The sequence below is a fragment of the Dendropsophus ebraccatus genome, chromosome 1, assembly GCF_027789765.1.
Source record: "Dendropsophus ebraccatus isolate aDenEbr1 chromosome 1, aDenEbr1.pat, whole genome shotgun sequence".
NCBI classification, from domain to species: domain Eukaryota; kingdom Metazoa; phylum Chordata; class Amphibia; order Anura; family Hylidae; genus Dendropsophus; species Dendropsophus ebraccatus.
Genome location: NC_091454.1, coordinates 149165202 through 149187942, shown reverse-complemented (window position 1 = coordinate 149187942; position 22741 = coordinate 149165202). Strand labels below are relative to the sequence as shown.

The 22741-nt window shown below is 39.8% G+C and overlaps 1 protein-coding gene across 1 annotated transcript in view; it reads right to left on the bottom strand.

Annotated features, from left to right (window-relative positions):
* The window catches only part of LOC138800082 (dual oxidase 1-like), a 105959-nt gene that overhangs the window by 47794 nt on the left and 35424 nt on the right, over positions 1 to 22741 (bottom strand). Inside the window, exons 9-17 of the mRNA XM_069981891.1 lie at positions 19797 to 19890; positions 16743 to 16833; positions 14122 to 14224; positions 13420 to 13592; positions 9819 to 9994; positions 8302 to 8420; positions 3052 to 3189; positions 1915 to 2031; positions 50 to 249 (exon numbers count right to left, since the gene is read on the bottom strand). Of these exons, the coding sequence (XP_069837992.1) occupies positions 50 to 249; positions 1915 to 2031; positions 3052 to 3189; positions 8302 to 8420; positions 9819 to 9994; positions 13420 to 13592; positions 14122 to 14224; positions 16743 to 16833; positions 19797 to 19890 (1211 nt within the window). The remainder of the gene's footprint in view (positions 1 to 49; positions 250 to 1914; positions 2032 to 3051; positions 3190 to 8301; positions 8421 to 9818; positions 9995 to 13419; positions 13593 to 14121; positions 14225 to 16742; positions 16834 to 19796; positions 19891 to 22741) is intronic.

The following is a 22741-nucleotide window of genomic DNA, read 5'->3' as shown; positions in this document are numbered from 1 at the left end:
TATTCCACTTACCTTTTTAATGAGAGGACTACAAGAGGTTACTACTTACTGTGTCATATTCGTTAGGCACTTTAAGTAGCAGAGTACGGCATCCATGATTATTGGACTGAATAATGTTAAATTGCTGATGGCTTTGCATATTGATGGTTCGTATAACTGTAAATCTACTATCCAAAATTTTGATCACTTGTGAATGAATTTGTAAGAGAACAGGACAAATTGGTTCATTTGGACCTTGCCAATCTTGAGCTGGAAAAGATGAAAACATCACCAATAATTAATTATATAACCTATATAATATCATATTATCAAGTGAAAATCTTTTTCTTTTAAATCAGCTAGTTTCAGAAAGTTATATAGATTTGAAATTTTCTTCTACTTAAAAATCTAAAGTCTTCCCATAGTTATCAGCTGCTGTTCGTCCTGCAGGAAGTGGTGTTTCCTTTTCAGTCTGACACAGTGCTCTCTGCTGACATCTCTGACCGAGACAGGAACTGTCCAGAGTAGCAGCAAATTTCTATAGAAAACCTTTCCTGCTCTGGGCCAACTTTACAGCTGGCACAGCACAGACAGGAGGTTAATATTCTCCTAGTATGAGTCACTATTCCACAGAACACTCTGGCAGTGCTTCACAATCCAGAGGCAACCTGCTTAACACCTTTTCATCTGCATTTACCATTGTGCTTAATGATGTAAGGCTTGCATAGAGCTTCTTTCCCTGGAAACTCATATCATAAAACTCTAATGCCAGATGAGCTAAGAACTCTGTGGTCAGCAGGGCATTGGTAACTTTTAAGTACTATATGTCTCAGTACTTGATGACAATGCTCTGCAACTTTATGTCTGTGATGTTCAGCGTGTCCAGGCATTGACCACCGCTAGGTTACGTTCTCTGCGACACCTCCCCATGATCTGCCTCCTTGTTCCTTCTCTGGTGACTCTCCTGTTGATTCCACCATGGCTGCATTTCCTGGTCAACCCACATGTGCCTCTCTACTTTGTCATCCACCTATCCCTTTCTGGACGATTTCTCACCTATTTAAGGCTGTTCTGCCCGCTCACCTGAGCTGAAGCAATATTGTGGTTTTGGCATAGGAAATGTGTGTGCCTGAATCTGACCTGTACCAGTTTCCTGACGCATCTACCTGACCCTTATATCTCGCTGACCCTCCTGTAGATGACTCAGACTGTTGACATTGAGTTTGTTCCCAAAACTGGCTAGTCGCTACCTTAACTTCTCCAGCTCTGCAACATCTCCATTTGCAACTGGTTAGCTGCTACATAAACACTTCCAATAAACTGTATCATAAACTACATCACCTGTTCCTGACCAGTGTCAAATACTAGATCTGCTTCCTGTTTAGCTACTCTTGACTGTTTTGTGTCTCCTACTATTACTACTGCCAGGCTACTGGACTGCTGCACTTCCCTCACCTCTGCCTTTGTCCCTAATGCTTGGCACCAGGGCAGTCTGGCCCACCTGGCCAACCATTACCTTAACCAAAATCTCTCTTGTGGAGTGACCTGGGGTATCCTCCTGGATTGTTACAACATCACCTCTATTTCATGGCAGTTTGCTGTGTTTCCCTAATGATTTCTCTTCTTAATAAAAATACTTACAGTTGATTGTGGAAGATGTAGGAGGGAAGAAATTTCACAAACTGACTTGTAGCTATTTCACTCTCATGGAATGTTCACACTTAATTCCTCTACGGAATCCCCCCTGCCTCAGTGTGCCACAGCGCAAAGAATTGACATGTTTGAACATACCATTATATTTTCCAAAGTACCAAGATGGCTGAGCTGGATTATTCAGTGTAAGGGTCATGAAATGATGCAAACTGTAGAAAATTCATGCTATGTAGAAAATTCATGCTAGGAAATGCATTATAATTCAATACTGCTCATTGTTACCTGCAATTCCCTCAGCAGATAGAACCGTTTTCATACTGGATGCAGCCCGCTTTTTCTGGATTTTTTTGAAGTCTCTTTTGCGAGATTGAGCAACGACCCAGGCAATAAAAAAGCTAACTGAAAGATGAAAAGTAAAATGGAGAACATGAGAAACATGAGACGGAAGAAGAAACATTTATATAATTAAATGCACCTTCAGGCCTTTTCCTGTTTTTAAATATAATCTATATTAAGCATTTTAGAACACTATTATCTTAAAGGTATGATCTATGTCCACAATCCAATATGCTCAGTCCTTTCCCCCAACATTGGCCCCTACACGCATCAGCTCAGATCAGATAATCCTGATCCTGAGCACCCTATGATACTGTACAATATATGAGTTGGGGTTGGGTTTTGTTCTTTGGTGAGGTGCTGTGTATGGTAGCATTCTCTGGCTGACACTGGATTAAGGATCACTTTCTAAGCAACCACTGTGTATGGAGCTTCTCTGTAACAGACAGTGGGCCTCATTTACTAACAGTGTGTCACATTTAAGCCATTAAGCTGTTGTTTGTGCCTGATTTTTTCACACCAAATTCATTCATGTGGCACACACCCTATGTAATTCTGAAAGGTTTTTCACCTGACAAAATTAAACCTGACCATCCCTCCACACTACAAGTCACTGGTTTTCATAATTTAAAACCCTTAAAAAAATGATGGCTTGCTTAGTAAATATGTCAATATGCCATTTTAGAAAGCAAGAAAAAGAAAAAAAAAATCGGAGTAGACTTTCAAAAATTCGAATCCGACCAGACTTTTGGAAAAATCCGAACCGGATCCCAATACCAGCCGAACCGGTTCACTCATCTCTAGAAGTAATGTTAGGAAATTTGAGCATTAAAACTAGCAAAATTATTGTAACTCAGAATCAGTATACGATCATTAATGCAATACACATGCAAAGTTGCTTAACTTTTTAGGTAGAGATAAGAAGGCAAATTGGGTCTGTTACATCAAAGTTACCTCAAAATGTATTATGTAGCACCCTCCACTTTGATCACTTTGGCACAATTTGCAACTTTATCCTGTTGACTTTGAAGTGTATTTATTTGTATATATTTTATATGGAAAAATAAAGCTACATATACACACCTAAAGGAAAAGCACAAATGATCACAATAAGACTGCTGTATCCAATTATGCATCCTTCAAAGTAATCAATGGCAGTGAGTGGAGCACAAGGTGGAAGCATTGTAGATGCTGTTTGCTCAGGCTGAGGACATGGATCACCTATGGAAAGATTTTATAAGAAGAAGTTATAAATCAGGTGTATCAACAGTAAATGAACTTCTTCAGGAACAAAAAAGAAAACTTCATGGATTTGCTAAAATATTTTTATATTAGACAGGTGCTGTAGTGTACGGTGGTGGTGGTGGTGGTGGTACTCTCTGACAGATGTTGTGTATGGTAGCATTCTCTGACTGACACTAGATTAGGGATTACTTTCTTGGCAGCCACTGTGTATGGAGGTACTCTGTGATGGACATAATGTGGGGGCATTACTACTGAATATAAGTATTCTATATGTATAGTATGACTGTAAGTATAGATTGGGCATACAAGTGCTAACTAGAGATAAGCGAACTTGCTGAAAGTTCGGGCTTACATAAACTTAAATGATCTGCATTTGAATCCCACTGCCTGGAGATGGATGCAGCCCAAGAACTGCCTGTAAAACATGGATGCAGTCTATCCACCTTCTCCAGGTAGCAGGATTCAAATGCTGATTGGTTGGGTTTGTGCGGACCCAAACTTTCGGCAAATTCATTGATCTGTAGTGATAACCCATCTTTATGTAGAAGTTCCAATGAAGCAGAAAGTGATGTTTCTTTGCCTTTTTGCCCTAAAGGTATATCTAATGTATTTTGAAACTCTCATAAACACATATTGATCATTGTCAAAATACCATTCATTATGTGCTTTCCCTTAAAGACCATTCTCAGGAAGACTTCACCTGGAATTTGCACATGCTGGTTAGAAAAAGCTCATGAAGCTAATCCAATGACATACATTATATTAATTCACATGAGGGAAAGTGGATACTTTGGGTACCTAACCAAAACTTCAAGTTCAAAACAAATTCAAAAAGATGATGGAAGCACATAAAAAAAGGGTTTTCGCAGGTAACCCCCTTAACATCAGTAGGCTGGGTTCACACACAGTATATTTCAGTCAGTATTTTGGTTCTCATATTGCTATCAAAACTAGGAGTGGATTGAAAACACAGAAAGGCTATGTTCACAAAATGTTGAAATTGAGTGGATGGCTGCTAATTAATGGCAAATATTTGCTGTTATTTTAAAACAACGGCTGTTGTTTTGAAATAATGGGAGTTATTTACCGTTATATGGCGGCCATCCACTCACCCACTGAAATATACTGAAATATACTGTGTGTGAACCCAGCCATAATCTGTATATATATATATATATATATATATATATATATATATACGTTCCTACTGCATGGGGTATGTACAGTATATATACATTCCTGACTGAAGGGACTTTTGATGTGTGCGGAACCGTTGCATTAGCGGTCCTGCACACATCTGTGTGTCTGGGGCTTCTCATTAACCCATTAAACGCTGCAATCTATAGCGATTGCGGCATTTAAGGTACTCAGTGACAGGACAAGCTCATGTCACTGAGTGATCAGGATCCCCGCAGGTCCCGATCGCTTGTACTGATGGGGGGCGTAAGTCACTTCAGATCAGCCATCTATGTATAGAGTCTGCTCTCAGGCTGGCTCTATGCATAGGTCGCCGATAACTCTGATCTATGCTATGCTATGGCATAGCATAGATCAGTACATGCAATCTAATGATTGCATGTTTTACTGTAAAATAAAAGTGTTATAAACTTTTTTTTTATTACAATTTTTTTAAGTGTTAAAAAACACTTATAAATCGCCCTCCCAATAAAGGTTTAAAATACCCCCTTGCCCATTATAAAACTAAAAATATCTTTAAAAAAAAAAAAAAACATATTGTATATCATAGCTTCCGGAATTGTCCGATCTATTAAAATATTACAGTATTGTTCCCGCACGGTGAATGGCGTAAACAAAAAGGAAAAAAAAACACCAAGATTGATGAGTTTTTTTAAATTATATATCAGAACAAAATTAATAAAAAGCTATAAAAAAATTTGTTACACCAATATGATATTAATCAAAACTAGAGATCATGCTGCAAAAAAATGACAACTCAACCAGCCCTGTAGGTGGAAAAATAAAAGCGCTATGGCTCTTAGAAGGCAGGGAGGAACATTGCATTAATTGGACCCGGACATCCGTGCATCAATGGGCTCAGTCTTGAAGGGGTTAATGAGACTGGACAGCACCACATCCAGTGATGGGCTAAGTGGGTGGTCACTCTTGTCTCAAAAGGGCAGCTTGCTCAGTCAATCACTGGCTGACTAGGATGGGACAGCGCCACAGCCAGTGATTGGCTGAGTGGGCTGTTACTCTCAAGACAAGAGTGACAGTCAATCACTGGCCACAGAGCTGTTCCATCTCTGTTACTGTTCAGGTTTCTGATGGCTGTGGAGGTTACCGAACACTGGAGATGAAGGAAATCGGGGATCACATAGAGGTAAGTTTAGATAAGCAAATTTTTTAATCAACACTAAAACAGCTAAAAGTCTGCAATCGTTTAGCTGTTTTACTGCAGTTCTTTTAAGATTCAAGTTGGTTATTATTATTTTGTTTTTTATTTTTTTAAATTTCTTTATCTTTATATAACATACAATGAAACAAAACCAAAATTGCTTCTATATAACAAATATTATTACTCAAAAGTAAAAAACGTTTTGCATTTTCTATAACGTTATACATTTTTACGTAATATTCCAATTTAAACAGGTTCACATATCTTTATTAGAGATGAGCGAACCTCAAGCATGCTCGAGTCGATCCGAACCCGAACTTTCGGCATTTGATGAGCGGTGGCTGCTGAACTTGGATAAAGCCCTAAGGCTATGTGGAAAACATGGATATAGTCATTGGCTGTATCCATGTTTTCCAGACAACCTTAGAGCTTTATCCAAGTTCTGCAGCCCCCGCTAATCAAATACCAAACGTTTAGGTTCGGATCGACTCGAACCCGAACCCGCTTCGCTCATCTCTAGTCTTTATCCCTTTCTCCACTAACCCCACCCACCTCTACAGGTCAGAGGAGGAGAAGGAGAAAAAAAAAAAAATACATTTTTATTAAAAAAAAAAAAACATTTTCCATGCCTATTGTGAATATATAGGAATATTACCTCTCATATATTAAATAGATCTACTGTTCGTTTCCAGCCACCAAAGCTGGGAGGGTCTAAGATCATCTATTTTTTTATCATCTGAACCCTTGCCACGAATAATAACTCTTTTAACTCCCACCTTTTTTTTTTCTTCCTACTTCCACCTCTGTATCTTCCCCTATTAATAACACCACTGGTCTTTTTCAATATTATCTACCACTACACCCCAGAAATCTTGCATTAGCACACATAACCACATCAAATGCAGCCACCCAGCTTGTTCTCCACATCTAACACAGTCTGTCATATCTGTCCTCTTAATCTCCTAATCTCTCCTCGCCTAAATCATATTTAATTTTGAGTCTTTGCCATGTTTTAATTGCACTTCTGAAACAAATCCTTGACTTTCCCTAGCCCAGCCCTTGAGTACAGCTTTAGTGTTTTCAATTCATTGAATTCTTCTATGTACCTGTTGTTCATAGTGGTGTAAAGTCCAACATAGACTTCACCTCCAGAATTGCCATTAGCACTTTCAAGCAGGCTGTGAACATCTTAACTGACGGAAACTGTTCCCATTTTTTGTCCTTCAGCTGTCCTTGAGGACCTCAAGGATACAATTATATTGTCCCTCCACATTTTCCATTACATACTTAAACAAATCCACTTTATCCCATTTCAACAACCAATTCAATTGCAGCAGGTGGCCGGGGTTAATGAAAATTCCAATGCGGGTATGTTACCCCATAGGCCTTCACTATAGCATCAGCGGATTTTGCTGCAAACTCACAGTGTGAAATCCGCTGCGGATCCAGCACGTGTGGAGGCACCCTTTATAGCTGTTTTTACTATAAAAAAATTTGGGTCTTTCTTTTTTTACAGTTATGTGTATGTGACTGTAGTACTGTATGTGTATGTGAATATACCCTTATGTTTACTGTTCTTATAAGTTTGCACCAGCATCTTCCAAGCAAGGCTAAAACCCATGCTATAGACAAAAATGTCTTAAAGTGTACCTGTCATTTAATTAAAAAAAAATGACATAGAGAAAAAAATTGACATGTCAAAAGTTTTGATCGGTCTGGGTCTGAGTATTCAAACCCGTACAGTGCTGCAGTGCAGTCTGCTCCCGCACTGTGTTAGAAAAAAAAAAAAAAAATCAGACACATAATGTAAGTCTAGGGAGCTCAATTATTTTTTTTCTGACAGCATGGTCCTCTCCCTGCTTCCTCTCCTGATTGCTACGGGTTTGAACACTTAGACCCAGACCGATCAAAATGTTTGACGTCTCTATAACGTGTCAAAAGTTTTTTAAGATGACAGGTACACTTTAATCTATAGCTGTGACAGCCAAGGCCACGGCATGTACCTTCCTCTGTGGCCACGCTGTCATCCCCGGCCGTGTGTGTCTCCGTGCTTCCCTCCAGTTGTCTTCCTCCTAGGGCCTCTGCTCCTTCTCCCCTCATCGCTATCTTTCTTCCTCAGGTCAGCGCATGTGCCCCCGTCTACTAGGGTGCGCATGTGCCAGCTCTGCTTGAATTTAAAGGGTTAGCGTCCCCTTGATTGGTACTGAATTAGCAGCCTCCTTCTATAAATTACAGCGCTGCCTTGTCATATGTGTTGGAGCCACTGCATTCTTCCTAGCTTGTGGTCCCAGCTCTCCCATGATTCTTGCCCATGATTCCTGCCCGTGGTTCCTTCTTGTGATTCCTGACGTTCCTGGTTCCAGCTGTGGTTCCTGCCTGTGACTGCTATCCTAATTCCGGCCTCGAGTCCCGCTGTGTTCCTGCCTGCTTGCCTACCTGTCTCCAGCTGCAACTAGCCTGCCGCTGCTAGCAAGCCAAGGCACGGCTAGCGGCATGAGGGTCGTCTGCCGCAGCAACTCCATCACGTCTTGTGGTGGCCACTGGTGAAGACCAGCGGCCGATAAGACTCTGCTCCCTTGTGCAGGTTACATCTTCGCTAGTGGTGGTACAGCAGATCAACAACGTTTGTTACAGTCGTTATAATAGCATTGCTACCTATAAATTCTTAGGAGTAGAGGATCAAATACAGTATGTCTGGAAATGGCTGTATCAGGTCTTAAATATGAACTCACCATCAACCCAGGTGAATACCTTCTTCTGAATATCTCCAGATTCTGCCGAGGTCACTGCTAAAATTACATCATGAAATGAAGTATTCTTTATCATTGCTATTTCATCAGCAGTAAATAATCTACAACAGAAGTCATATACAAATGAGTTGTTAGAAAATTTCAGAAATGTTGACAGAACAGTATAGAATGTGCTATTTGGTATACATTACTTCCATTGAAGGAGTTTTCCCATATAGGTAAGTTATCATAAGCAGATCAGTGGGCATTTGACAATTTGGACCCCGTCGTTCATGTGAAAATGCTCATCTTTGGAATGGATGGTGAAGACCCAGCCTGTGAGGCCACCACTAGATTTATTGTCTCTTTGTCTATGAGTCTGAGTGCTGAACCTGGAAGCATTCGGCAACCCCATAAACAATTAATGGAGCAGTGGTCGAACAGACACAGTCCATACCACTCATTTTGGGGATGAATATGTTTCCATTCTAAGGATCGGGAGAGGCCCCATGGTTACCCATCCAGTGTTATCCGTTTTCCTGTGAATAGCGGATAACTTACTAAGATTGAAATAACCCATTAGGTAATCTGGAATGTCTACTATGTCTCCATCTATACTGCCCACTGATGTCAGATTAAAGACATATCATTAGTGTTGAGCGAGCATGCTCGGTCAGACATAGTGCTCGACTGAGCATCAGGGTGCTCGATTGAATGTGATGCTTGACCGAGCACCTTGTGGTGCTAAGGGAGCTGTTTAAATATTCACGTTACTGTACTGAAGCAGTGTGTCAGTTTTGGGGGCTCCCAGCATTCTCATTCATAATGATGCTGGGAGCTCCAAAGCTGTTTAAATACTAATTATAATTTTTTTTTTAATGAAATTTTGATTAAATATACAAGATTATTTTTTTTTAAAGTGCAATAGGTGAACTAGGTACCCTCTGCTCTGCCAAGAAGAGGGCACCTGAGTAAATGCTTAAGTCTCCTTTTGATTTCAATTGGGTTCGTTACGCAAGTCGAGCATTGAAAAATATGCAATTTGAGCAACAAGCACTCAAGCTTTTTATTGCTCGCTCAATACTACATCTTATGTCTCAGTGCAAAGACCCCACCAGTCTTTAAATAAAGCCAGGAGAAAGAGGTAGCAGCATACTTTAGTCCATTGCTCATGCATCCCATTGCAGGAGAAGGGCTCCATAGACTTACAATGGAGCCTGTCTTCTGCAATAAGATGGATGAACTGGGAGGCAAGAGTGAAGCGAGCTACTGGTCACTTCTCCTAGCTATCGTCTAAGATTGGGGGGTGGGGGTTTCTCAGCACTGAGACCCCAATCAATAAAAACTTGACTTGTCTGTGTGATATGCAAAACGTTTTCTTTAAAAGATAGTAGTTGCACTGTATTTTCTACATACATTCTGGAAAACATAACTAGATACACAATGGTGAAACATTGTTTAAGTTTTGTTCATTTTTGACCACACAGTTTCTGCATTTTGCCTATAAATATAGCATTTACCCATTTCTTTTGTTTTCAAACCAAAATCGGTCCCCATCTCGCAACCGTTGGAATTGATTCATTGTTATGGCTGTGATAAGCTCTCCAGGATCTCCATAACATTCCAAAATGGCCCCCGGAAGAAGCTCCAGTTTACTGGAGTCGTTGCCATATAATGCAGCTAAGTCATCAAACAGCTGGAATATAGGACACAGAAAATTGGCTTCTACAAATGATATATGATACATTATGTGTTCCCTAAGCTAATTTTTATTCAAAAAGTGGCTTTAAAAGGATATTCCCATCTCACCAAATATAGTTAAACTCGGACACATCGAGTTGAATATTTTGTTGCTTTTTTAAAAATACATTACTTAAACAAACTTGAAAAACTGCCACCTTCTCCTGATATGTTTACATCCATTGTTGACAGCTCATTGTCTAGGTTACCGACCACCACTCTGCTCTAAAAACAGATGTATAGAGATATTGGGGGGAGTTGATGTACAAAAATGTGCAACCTTTCTTAAGTTTACACTGCTCGACACAGTTTTTTAGTAAAGTTTGATATTTGCTTGTCATGGCATTTTTTTTTTTTAAATATGCAGAGCCACTACAGTCCAGACCAAACTTACATAATAAATAGAGATTAGCGATTCATTTAAAATTTTGGTAAGCAATGTTCACAATTTTTTTCTGCAAAATGCACAAACTTTGGTAACTGAATTTAACAGATCTATACATATCTGCCTGTGCTCCCCTGGCTATATTACAGCTTTTAGAGCAGAGTGTTGGTCAATAACCTAGATAACAAGCTGTCAACTGGAGGGATAGAGCAGCATATCAGGAGAAGGAGGCAAGTTTGCTAAATGAATGTATTTGCAAAATATATAACTTGATGAGCCCTACAAGCTTAAATATGTTAGTTGAGATTGAAATATAAGTTTAGGCAAAAGTCATAAATGGTGCACCAGGGGTGGGGAGTCGTGTCACAGATTTTGCACTGGTGTCCAGGAGCCTTAAAGGGGTAGTGCGGCGGTAAAAAATTATTCACAGAATAACACACATTACAAAGTTATAGAACTTTGTAATGTATGTTATGTCTGTGAATGGCCCCCTTCCCCATGTCCCACCACCCCCACCCGTGTACCGGGAAGTGTAGTGCATTATACATACCTGATCCGTGTCGACACGCGTCCGCCATCTTGTGCCAAACGTCATCTTCGGCCGGCTGGCCGGAACATCTCCGATCTTCCCGAGTGCCGGCCGCCCTCTGCCGCGTCATCAGCTGCTCAGCCGCGATTGGCTGAGCATAACTGTGCTCGGCCAATCGCGGCTCAGCGGCTGATGACGCGGGGAAGGGGGCCGTTCACAGACATAACATACATTACAAAGTTGTATAACTTTGTAATGTGTGTTATTCTGTGAATAATTTTTTACTAATAACTAAACTATATATAAAGTAGGTGACACCCAAAGATTGCAGTACATTATTAATCAGTAAATGTCAATTTCACTAAAAGGTTCACATGCAGGTAAATTATATATCACATAGCCTATTAAAAAGTTTCATGAAAATTAAAATAATAAGGAGTCTGCTTCTGGTTGAGCTAATATGCTGACATATGCTGATATGCTGATTCCACTGGGCTTCTGCCCACTGCAAGTACAAGCCCTGATTTTTGGCCAGGTGTCTGAGATACATGTTGGAGGACCACTTTGAACTTTATGTGCATCCCTGGACATAGATTTAGTCTATGGAAAAGCAGAGAGAAACCAGAAGCTGGGCAGAGACAGGCACAATGATGTTACTGCATTGGGAACCTAGGACAACTATTACTATGTGGAGAAGACTAAGAGGGCTTTATTACTATGTGGGGGCACTATTACTATGTGAGAACTAAGTGGCAACACAATGTGGGGCAATATTACCGGGGGCTTCTAGGGCACTGCTACTGTGTTGGGCTGAAGGAAGACATCATAAGTGTGTTGGGGGACATTACTGTTGTATGGAAGATTGGATGGGGAGGGCGGGGCTTTTTCTTTAGTGTCACTAAGTGTGCACTGCTACTGCGTGAGGCAAAAGTGAAGCACTATTACTATGTGGGTTGCTAAGATCGCACTGATGAGTGGGGCCTATTAGGCCCTATTTAGCATTACTTTGGGGGGAAACTTTCTGTTTGCAGTGGGAAGATAGAGAAGAACTACTTGGACACCTTTCCCATGGGCTCCGTAGCAATGACTTGTCCTCTTTTTATACTAGGATCATAATGAGCCTTTTCTAAAGGGAGAGACACGAGTACTGTATAATACTACATTAGACTGTGTACACCAGTATATATTTAATATAGATAAGGAAAAGTGTCAAGTATTAATAGTCTGTGCAAATGTGTGTGCAGTATTAGGCTATGTTCACACATAGTATTTCCGTCAGTTGTTTAGTCATTATTATTTTAACCAAACTCAGGAGTGGAACTAACAGGGGGAAATTATAATGGAAAGATTTGCACAGTTTCTGTGTGTTTCAACCCACTCCTGGTTATGGTTGGGATTTTACAAAGGAAGTGTAACCCTTGCTTGTCAATCAAAGTAGGAGGAGGGGTTGTGAGGTAGAGGGGGGGGCAGTGCAGAAGCATGGGCCTCAAGGAATAGACATGGCTTTTTGACACTGTAAACTGACAGAAAAAAAATACATTTTTATCCAGAACAAAAATATTATGTAAATGTATGGGCGGTTTTCTATGTGAGCGTGTCATTGGTTTTACAGGTGAATTGGAGGTTTTCCTTTAACCTCATAATAACTTAAAATTAAATGAGTCCAGCAACTAAAATGTAATGAGGACACTTGGGATGTAATGAAGATACTTATTTGAGTATATGTAGCAGGCATATCTATTGCCATTTTACTTCAAAATGTGCATGGTATACTGTACTTCTCTCTAGATATACCATCAATGATCAAATATTTTAAAATGCATCTGTTTGGGTTGGTTAGTGATATAATAAAAATTATAATTAAATATAACATTGCAATAAGCTGCAAGAAGTATACACAGCCTCCTGTAGGTACATACTAAATTCAGTGCACACGCCAGGAAACCTACGCCAGCTCAGAGCTGGAGTAGGTTTCCTGACTATTTTATTGCGGAAAAAAATATGAATTGAGTGAACTCCCCTGGATTGAGTCCACGCCCCTCGTTCCACCCCCTTTACACCCCCTCTCCGCCCCCTGGCATACCAGGCGGAAAATGGCCAGATGCGAATATATATTCGCAAAACGGCCATTTGCGAATAAATTTATTCACATCTGGCCATTTTCAGACAAAAAATACGCTTTTTATCAATGATAAATGTCCCCCCAAGTGTACACATATTGCAGTTGCATTGCAGATTCATTGCAGTACTGCCAAGGTACTGCAGAGTTACTGTAATCCCACAGTGCTGTAACAGTACAATGGTGGGGGGGGGGGGGGGAGAAATACTGCAGGTGTAATGTTTTTATAAGTTGTCAGTAATGTTTTTAAGATGTCATGTTCCAATATCCCATAGGTTTCAGGTGCACAAGGAGGTTTCTATTTTACATCCTATTAACATCTTATCTCGTAAGTCATGTGCTACTAACCTGTTTATTTGCTTGATAAAGTTTTGGATTAATGTCCTGCCAACCGGTAATTGGTGCAAGTCCAAAATATTCCCTTGCACGATTATAACAACAAAGCCCAAAGTCTCTGCCTCTCTGAATGCTGTTGGAAATGTAATCTGTCCGGGAATATTTAAGAGTCCCATACCAGTAATCTGTTTTGTGAAATAATGAATAATAAACAAAATAAAAAATTAAAACAATGTGAAATAAAAATCAGCTGTACCAATATGGACTGGGACCTCTGCCCAAGGGCATGTACAACCACCTAAGTCTTAACTGGAAAAAAATATCTATTTTCAGATTAATTCATTTTCACATACTTTAAGGGACATTGTATCAATGGAGACTAGAGATGAGAAAATTTACAGTAAAAACAAATCAAATTGTTTTGTTAGCGTGACAATCTGCGTATCAGCCAGCTGCCTTTGAAGTCTGTGCCACTTCGCTCGCCAGGAAAAGCTGGATCCAGCTTTTCCAGGCACCAGGGGAGGAACAGCACAAAGCGGCATGGACTTCAAAGGCAGCTGGCTGATATATATATATATATATATATATATATATATATATATATATATGCAAAACATATATATTTTTTAATTTTATTTATTTATTTTTTAACACTTCTGTCATTAATTTCTTCTTAGGTAACCTCATTGAGAAAGAGAATTTAAAATTATTGACCTCGTAAATCTTCGATCACAACATTATCTTCATTTTCAGCAATCTGGGAAGCCATTCCAAGAATCAAGGCATCAACATCTTCTGCTGTTTGTATATTAGGATTCTTAATTGGAAAAGAAAAAAATGGTTACATTATGGTAATATGGTCTTGAACACATTGTAAAGGTTTGTATCTTTTATAAAATCTTGTATAAGGTTTGTATCTTTTATATAAGAAAATAGAATTCCAACATGCCTAATTAATCATTTTTTATGCCCTATCCATTGTGCCATTTTTCTGTTTATCACTAGGGGTGTTCTCCGGCTCCTCAGTGTACTGGTTCACCCACCAGCCTCTTCTGTTACTTTAACCAGCCAAAGATCCTTGTGCACTGTTACTGAACAATTTCATGATATTTGGCTGGAGAAAGGATTCATTGCTGCATTATGCATACATAAATATCTATAAGTAGAGAGAGCTGGATGGTGAACCAGTGAACGAAGGGGCCAGGGATCTACCTAATTGATATATTTGGACTTTGCTAAATGATAGATATAAGGCAGAACAGATCAAGCTGACAAAGTTTTTATTTGACTCACTGTGAAAAGGACTACAGGTACAAATCAGCAGGTTTGTATGTACAGACCTTCTGTTAGTTTATTTTTAAGCTGGCCATAGACTTAAAGAGTCACTGTGGTTAAATTTTTTTTGCAGAAATGAATAGTCCAGGCGATTTTAAGACACTTTGTAATTGGGTTTATTAGACAAATATGTCATTATCTGCATGTAAAAAGCCTTTTCCCAGGTCCCTCCTTCTCTCCTTTCTGTCATCCACTGCTCAGAATCAAGAAATCTCGACAGTTTTTTCATCAGTTGGATCTGTCTGTTCTATGAAGAGGGGAGGGGGGGGGAGAGCGAGATTAGAGGGCAGCAGAGAGCCGAGAACAAAGGATTGCTCAGTGGGGGAGCTATTCAGAGACCTATTCAGAGGTCAGAGAGGTCAGTGGTGACTGCAGAGGAGAGAGCCCATGATGTGAATGTAAATTAACTTTTTGATGTCCTTTGCTGCCTCTTCTTTCTCTTTCCATAGGAAAACCATAAAGACAGGGGGAGAGCTTCAAACCGCTTTTTCGTGATAAAAATTCATTTTATGCCCTATCCGTTGTGCCATTTTTCTGTTTATCACTAGGGGTGTTCTCCGGCTTGTAATTGGCTAATAAAACCAGTTACAAAGTTTCTTAAAATTTCCTGTACTATTGATTTCTGCAATAAAAATTTTAACGACAGTGACACTTTAAGCTATTTATCTGAAGAATTTTGGCCAACCCAGCTACTTAGTAAGATTTACAGCTGCTTAAAGGGTTTAGTCCAGTATCTAAATTATACCCTATCCACAGATATAGGGAAAATCAGCTGATCAATGGGGGCCTGACTATTACAATCCCTAGAACAGTAGACAATTGTTCCCCAAATAACTTGAACAGCAGCTCACAAGTATGACTAGCACTCCACTTATTCTCTGTGAGGCTTCTGAACATTACCATGCTAAGTTATGTGTAAGCTTACATAGAACCCAGAACACCACTCTCTGTGTCATGTGCTGCCCAGTAGTACAAATATATATAACTGTATTTAGGTATTTAAGTCTTTGCATAAGGACATTGAAAGATTTGGCACCATTGTTCCAGCATATAGTTTTCTAATACTTTTAGTCTATGTTCACACACAACAAAATAAAAGTAAATCCAAACAGTAAAAAAGGCATAAAACGCAACCTTGGCCGGGTTCACACAGTGAATGACAGCAGCCATTCTGTGACATGGCCATGTCACAGAACGACCGCTGTCTGTAAAGTCCACGCAGGCCGGTACAGCAGTACCTGCCGGATGAGCTTCACTTCTTTTGATTTGAAATGCTGGCACATTCCAAATCTCAATAGCATATAATGTAAAGTGCGCCCATAGCCGTTGTCAGTTTTGTGCGGACGCTATTCAATAAATAGTGGCCACACAATACTGACATGTCAGTTTTCTATGCTGCCCCATGTAATCTCGTCCGGAGTGTATACAGAGTGTATACAGAGTGTATACAGTCCGGACGGGATTCCATATGAAACAATGTTATTTTAATTTTTAATAAATAGCGTCCAGTGTTGCAACGGCCATTATTTATTTAAAATTTATGTTGCGTGAACTTAGCCTTAAGCTAATAATGTGGTACATTAAAGTCTATGGAAAACAGCTGTCTGTGCACACATTGCAAAAAAAAAAAAAAAATCATTTTTTCATTGTGTGCATAGACTGACATTTTTCCATAGACTTTATTGTACTTCATTATAAGCTATAAAATAAGGTTGCATTTTAACTTCATTTGATTGACCTCTGCTTAAAAAAAGAGTAAGCTCCAGTTCTGCTTTATTTTGAGCCTACAACAGATTTAGAAGTATATTAATTCCTTTTCCACACACATGGAAAATCATTTGCAGGCAATCTACACTAACATGAAATCGCTTTACACCCTATGATACATGTGGTATTTTTCACCACTCCCATAATTAGGTAACTATTGTTAGGTGGAATATAAAAATTAGTTGTCTGTGAGACAAGATTACTCAGAGGTAAACAAAAATGAATAACCATACCTCTCTTCTCCAGTAGTTGTCGCAGAAACGGTAGACTGGCCAGGTGCCACCGAATGAGTCAGTGATGTTCCGAAAAGTACATGTTTTATCTCTACAGGGAGGTGAGCACAATTATAAGAGTGATGAGACATGAGAGTGAAAATGTTTCCTCCATATAATGTCATACATGGAATTATGCTAGGATTAAAATAATTTCACTTTCCAAGTCTCGTTTCACAGGTGTGTCCAGTTATTCTTTTGCTCAACGTTAATTATTGTTTGTAACTTAAATGAATCATTAGTTTATTTTGTAATAGAAAGAACAAGTCTTAGTCATTTATGGATGTACCTTTTATTCATTTTAATACATTTTACAGTAGAGTTTAAAATAACACACAAGGGCACATTCAGGGTTGACACCTTGAGTGGGGTCGGAAAAGCAGTTTGCAATGAGTTAATGATGTTGGACATGTCAGGATCCTGAGGTGATTAGGAGCCAAAGAGGGGGGAAGGTTTTTTTTAACAACTGTCTTTTTGGCCTTCGTCAAAGTTGCTCAAATCCTTATACTTGTCAATGTTTACCATGAGTTGTCATTTTATTTCAAGAAATATAGCATACGGTATTCCAAACAAGAAAAACGCCTTCCTGCTCCACACCGACTGATAGTGCTGCACTGCTGCAGTCAGGGATATGGCCCTGTTCACCACAAAGGATCAATACTATCTTTTTCTTTACATATAGACATACATAACTATAACATAATCTCACAAAAACTCATTACATTACATAGTGGCACAAAAGACAACAAGACACCCCAAAGTTGTATAACTTTGTAATGTGTGTTATTTAGTGAATAAATGTTAAATGCCGCACTACCCCTTTAATTGTATAAACTAGAACTAGAACTCAGGGATCTCCCCCCAGAAGCATCTGAAAGTGTTGTCACTCTAAGTATTGTACCCATGGTAACCACATCTTCCCAGCAACCATCCTTCTCTCCTCAACTCTTCCAATCTCCTAATCATATTCACTTCATGTACCCATTCTATTATTGTGGGTGGACTAGTCTCCCTCCAATGCCTTGGGATCACTGACCTTGCAGTCACTAACAAGTGTCGCAGAAGGCCTGTCTTAGCAAAGGCAGGGGAGCCAGGTAGGATTGATAGAAATGCAACTTTCGGGGAGAACTGTGTACTAAGACCTAAGATTTCCTCATAAATGGCAAAAACCTTCCTCCGAAACCCTTGTAAGATTAAACACTCCCACCACACATGTATCATAGTGCCCTTTTCTGTGCCACATCTCTAACAACGATGAGAGACCATTGGGAACATGGCATGCAGTTGATCTGGGCACCTGTACCCCCTTGACAGCAGTTTATAGTTCCTTTCTTGCGCAGCACATGCCAGACCCTTATGTGACACCCTAAATGCTTTTAGCCACTCCTCTGTAGTGATATGTTCACCCTTCTCCCTTTCGCACTTTTTTGTGTATGGGGGCAAGTTCTGTGCAAAAGAATCAGACAATACAGCCTCCTTCTGTAACAACATCTGTTCCAACCTAGTGGGAGAGTCTCCTAGGTCCTCTCCGTAGCCCAGTTGACGTACAAATGAACATAGTTGGTGGTACTCTATCCAAAATAGTGGAACCTCAGGAAACTTCAAGCGCAGCGCTTCAAGGGATGGCAGAGTAGAATCTCCCAAGATATGACCTAGTCTAATATTCTCCCCTATTGACCACCCCAAGAATCTACTCGTGGTCATCCCTGGTGGGAATTCTGGATTTTGGAACAAAGGGGTAAGAGCCCCCCTACCCTTAGTCAGGTTATCTTTTTTCACAATGTTACCCCACATCTCAAAGAAGACCTAAGAAAAAGTAGTATGTTGCATTTCTTTTGGCCTTCTATGTTTAGTTATGTATGTCTATATGTAGAAAAAGAAAGAAAAAGATAGTTAAATAAAGATTTTAAAAAAATCAATACTAAAGAGCAATTAGCAGGGTATTCAAAGAAATCACTGCAAACTCTTTGAGTTTCCGCTGATTTTCCGAAGTGTGAACGTACCCTTAGGCTATGTTCACACTACGTAAAACAACGGCCGTTATTTTATTTATTTTGAGGCCAAAACATCGGCCGTAGAATTACGACCGTACGCACTAGTGGTGAAACTATGCCCGTTATTTAATATTGCTTCCTAGCATGTTTTTAATCGGGCTGAAACATGTCATTTAATTGAAATGCTGCGACTAGCCCAATAAACCACTCAGTAAATTTTTTACATTAAAATCAAGTTTAATTTGGCCGAAATAAATTTTACGTGTGCGGCCGCATTAAAATCCGCGGCCGCGTCATCAGCCGCTCAGCCGCGATTGGCTGAGCATAACTGTGCTCAGCCAATCGCGGCTGAACGCGGTTGTGACGCGGCGGAGGGGGGACGGCGGCAGCGATTCGGCCGTCCGTCCGAAGATGATGTTTGGCACAAAATGGCGGACATGCGCGACACGGATCAGGTAATGTTTAATGCACCACACACTTCCGGGTACACGGGCGGGGGTGGTGGGACACGGGGAAGGGGGCGATTCACAGACATAACATACATTACAAAGTTGTATAACTTTGTAATGTGTGTTATTCTGTGAATAATTTTTTTGCGCCGCACTACCCCTTTAATTCAACACTAATACTGTATGTGATAATCTTTTCTTCCAATTGTATTTTCCCTTGTGCATCTGATCTGCTCTAGCTCACTAGAAAATATGAAAATCTTTTCAATACTGTTTAGTGTAAAACCAATCATACCAAATATTTTTCTACCACAAGATATACAGCAGGACTCTTTACTTACATGTTATTCTAACCCAAAATTCCATATTAAAGGGAAACTGACAACAAGGATATGCAAATATAACTCAGACTAACTCATGTAATATTCTGTTGCACAGTAGTTATTAAAACAATTTCATAATAATGTTCTATATACTCTCTATATACTGTATGGAGCCCTACATACAAGCACTTAGTATAACCCGTCTATAGATAGTTTCATCATACTCTAATTAGTTATATTAGAAATTACCTGGCATAAATAGCTGACGGTACTAAAGAGGATAGGTACTGGAAAACAACTTGGAATTCATTGGTAAGACTGGAGTCAACATGTTGATTATAACCTGTCAAAAGAGACAGTACATGATATCTTACTCATATTTACAAAGTATGTGAAAGTTTTCAGCAGGTGGGAAAGAGACTGATGACATGGGTGAATCCTATAGGGATTATATAAATATATTATATAAATATGTTAATAAAATGTGTAGCTCTAACAATATTTTTGGAATTGTTTAAACTCTAAGTTTGTGTATGGCAGTTATATACTGTACACCTCTGAACATTGACATTTCAACACCAAGAAGGAGAAGTTGTTAGATTATAGAAATCATAGGAATAATAGACATGTTAATGATATGGAAATGGTAAAAAATGGAAACAATATTAAAAACATCTCGATTTTATTGTTCAATACCATACACAGAAATACACACAGTTGCACAGTATGGTATGCTATCAGTGAGGTTATTAATGGTTGTCTAAGGTAAATTCTAAATGCACTTGGGCACACAAATCACCAGATCTATTGCTGGAACCCTTATCTGCAACTACTAACAGATAACATGCTAAAAGGGCTCTATGGAGACAAATCTGAAGATACTCTGTAAGGCTGCCAGATGAGACCCACCAGTGGCAGTGATGTCCTTCGGCTCTTCCGCTGCTCTCACTGCTTATCCTGGGGCTGCTCATGTCTTCCTTTTTCTGCTGCAGTGACACCTCTGGCCATAAAGGTGCACAGGCACCCGACTGCTCTGGATCAATAAAGGCAGCCAGGGGCATAGCTAGGATTCACAGGGCCCCATAGCAAAAAATTGAAAGCCCTCCAATATGCACAACAAAAAGCACTGAGCATATATATATATATATATATATATATATATATATATATATATATACAGTACAGACCAAAGTTTGGACACACCTTCTCATTCAAAGAGTTTTCTGTATGTTCATGACTATAAAAATTGTAGATTGTAGCGGCATGCTATTCCATCTGGCTTGCGTTTAGTTGGACCATCATTTATTTTTCAACTGGACAATGACCCCAAACACACATCCAGGCTGTGTAAGGGCTATTTGACCAAGAAGGAAAGTGATGGGGTGTTATGCTAGGTGACCTGGCCTCCAGAGTCACCAGGCCTGAACCCAATCGAGATGGTTTGGGGTGAGCCGGACCGCAGAGTGAAGGCAAAAGGGCCAACAAGTGCTAAGCATCTCTAGGAACTCCTTCAAGACTGTTGGAAGAGAATTTCAGGTGACTACCTCATGGAACTCATCAAGAGAATGCAAAGTGTGTGCAAAGCAGTAATCAAAGCAAAAGGGGGCTACTTTGAAGAATCTAGAATATAAGACCTATTTTCAGTTGTTTCACACTTTTTAGTTAACCCCTTCGGGACCAGGCTAATTTTCGTTTTTGCGTTTTCGTTTTTTCCTCCTTGTGCTTAAAAGGCCATAGCACTTGCATTTTTACACCTACAGACCCACATGAGCCCTTATTTTTTGCGTCACTAATTGTACTTTGCAATGACAGGCTGAACTTTTGCATAAATTATACTGCGAAATCAGAAAAAAATTAAAAGTGTGGTGAAATTGAAAAAAACAAAAACGCATTTCTTTTATTTGGGGGGAATGTGTTTTTACGCCATTCGCCCTGGGGTAAAACTGACTTGTTATGCATGTTCCTAATGTCGTTACTATTAAAACGATATATAACATGTATAACTTATATTGTATCTGATGGCCTGTAGAAAATTCAAACCATTGTTAACAAATATACGTTCCTTATCCCCTTCCCGCACGAGGACGTAATTGTACGTCCTTGCGCGGGTGCGGGCGTTCAGAGCGGGGCCGCACGGCGACCCCGCTCTGAACCGCGGTGGTCCCGGGTGCCGATTGTAGCCCGGGACCGCCGGTATTAGCAGGCACGGTCCGATCGCCGTGCCCGCTAATACAGTAATCAGATGCAGCTGTCAAACATGACAGCTGCATCCGATTACCAGATACAGCCGTTCCCTGGTGTCTAGTGGCGGAGATCGCTCCTCCGGGACATTGTCCCGGAGGAGCGATCTCCCTGTCTGATGCCGGCCGGGGACTCGTCCAAGATGGCGCCGTCCCCGGCTCGGCACTCGTTTGTATTCGGCTGCAGCAGCCGAAAGCAAACGAGTGCCGATCTCATTGATCTTTGCTGTATATCTATACAGCAAAGATCTCAATGAGAGATCAAAGTATATATACTAGAAGTGCCCCAGGGGGGCTTCTAGTATATGTGTAAAAAAAAAAAAAGGTGTTGTCATTAGTAAAAAGCCCCTTCCCCAAATAAAAGTCTGAATCACCCCCCTTTTCCCAGGTTGTAAATAAAAGTAAACAAATAAATAAAAAATAAACATGTTTGCTATCACCACGTGTGTAATCGCCCGAACTATTAATTAATCCCATACCTGATCTCGCACGGTAAACGGCGTCAGCGCAAAAAAATCTCAAAGTGCAAAATTGTGCATTTTTGGTCGCATCAAATCCAGAAAAAATATAATAAAAAGCAATCAAAAAGTCGCATATGCGCAATCAAGGTATCGATAGAAAGTAAACATCATGGTGCAAAAAATGACACCTCATACAGCCCCATAGACCAAAGGATAAAAGCGCTATAAGCATGGGAATAGAGCGATTTTAAGGAACGTATATTTGTTAACAATGGTTTGAATTTTTTACAGGCCATCAGATACAATAAAAGTTATACATGTTATATATCGTTTTAATCGTAACGACTTGAGGAACATGCATAACAAGTCAGTTTTACCCCAGGGTGCATGGCGTAAAAACACATTCCCCCCAAATAAAAGAAATGCGTTTTGTTTTTTTTATTTCACCACACTTTGAATTTTTTTCTGGTTTCGTAGTATACTTTATGCAAAA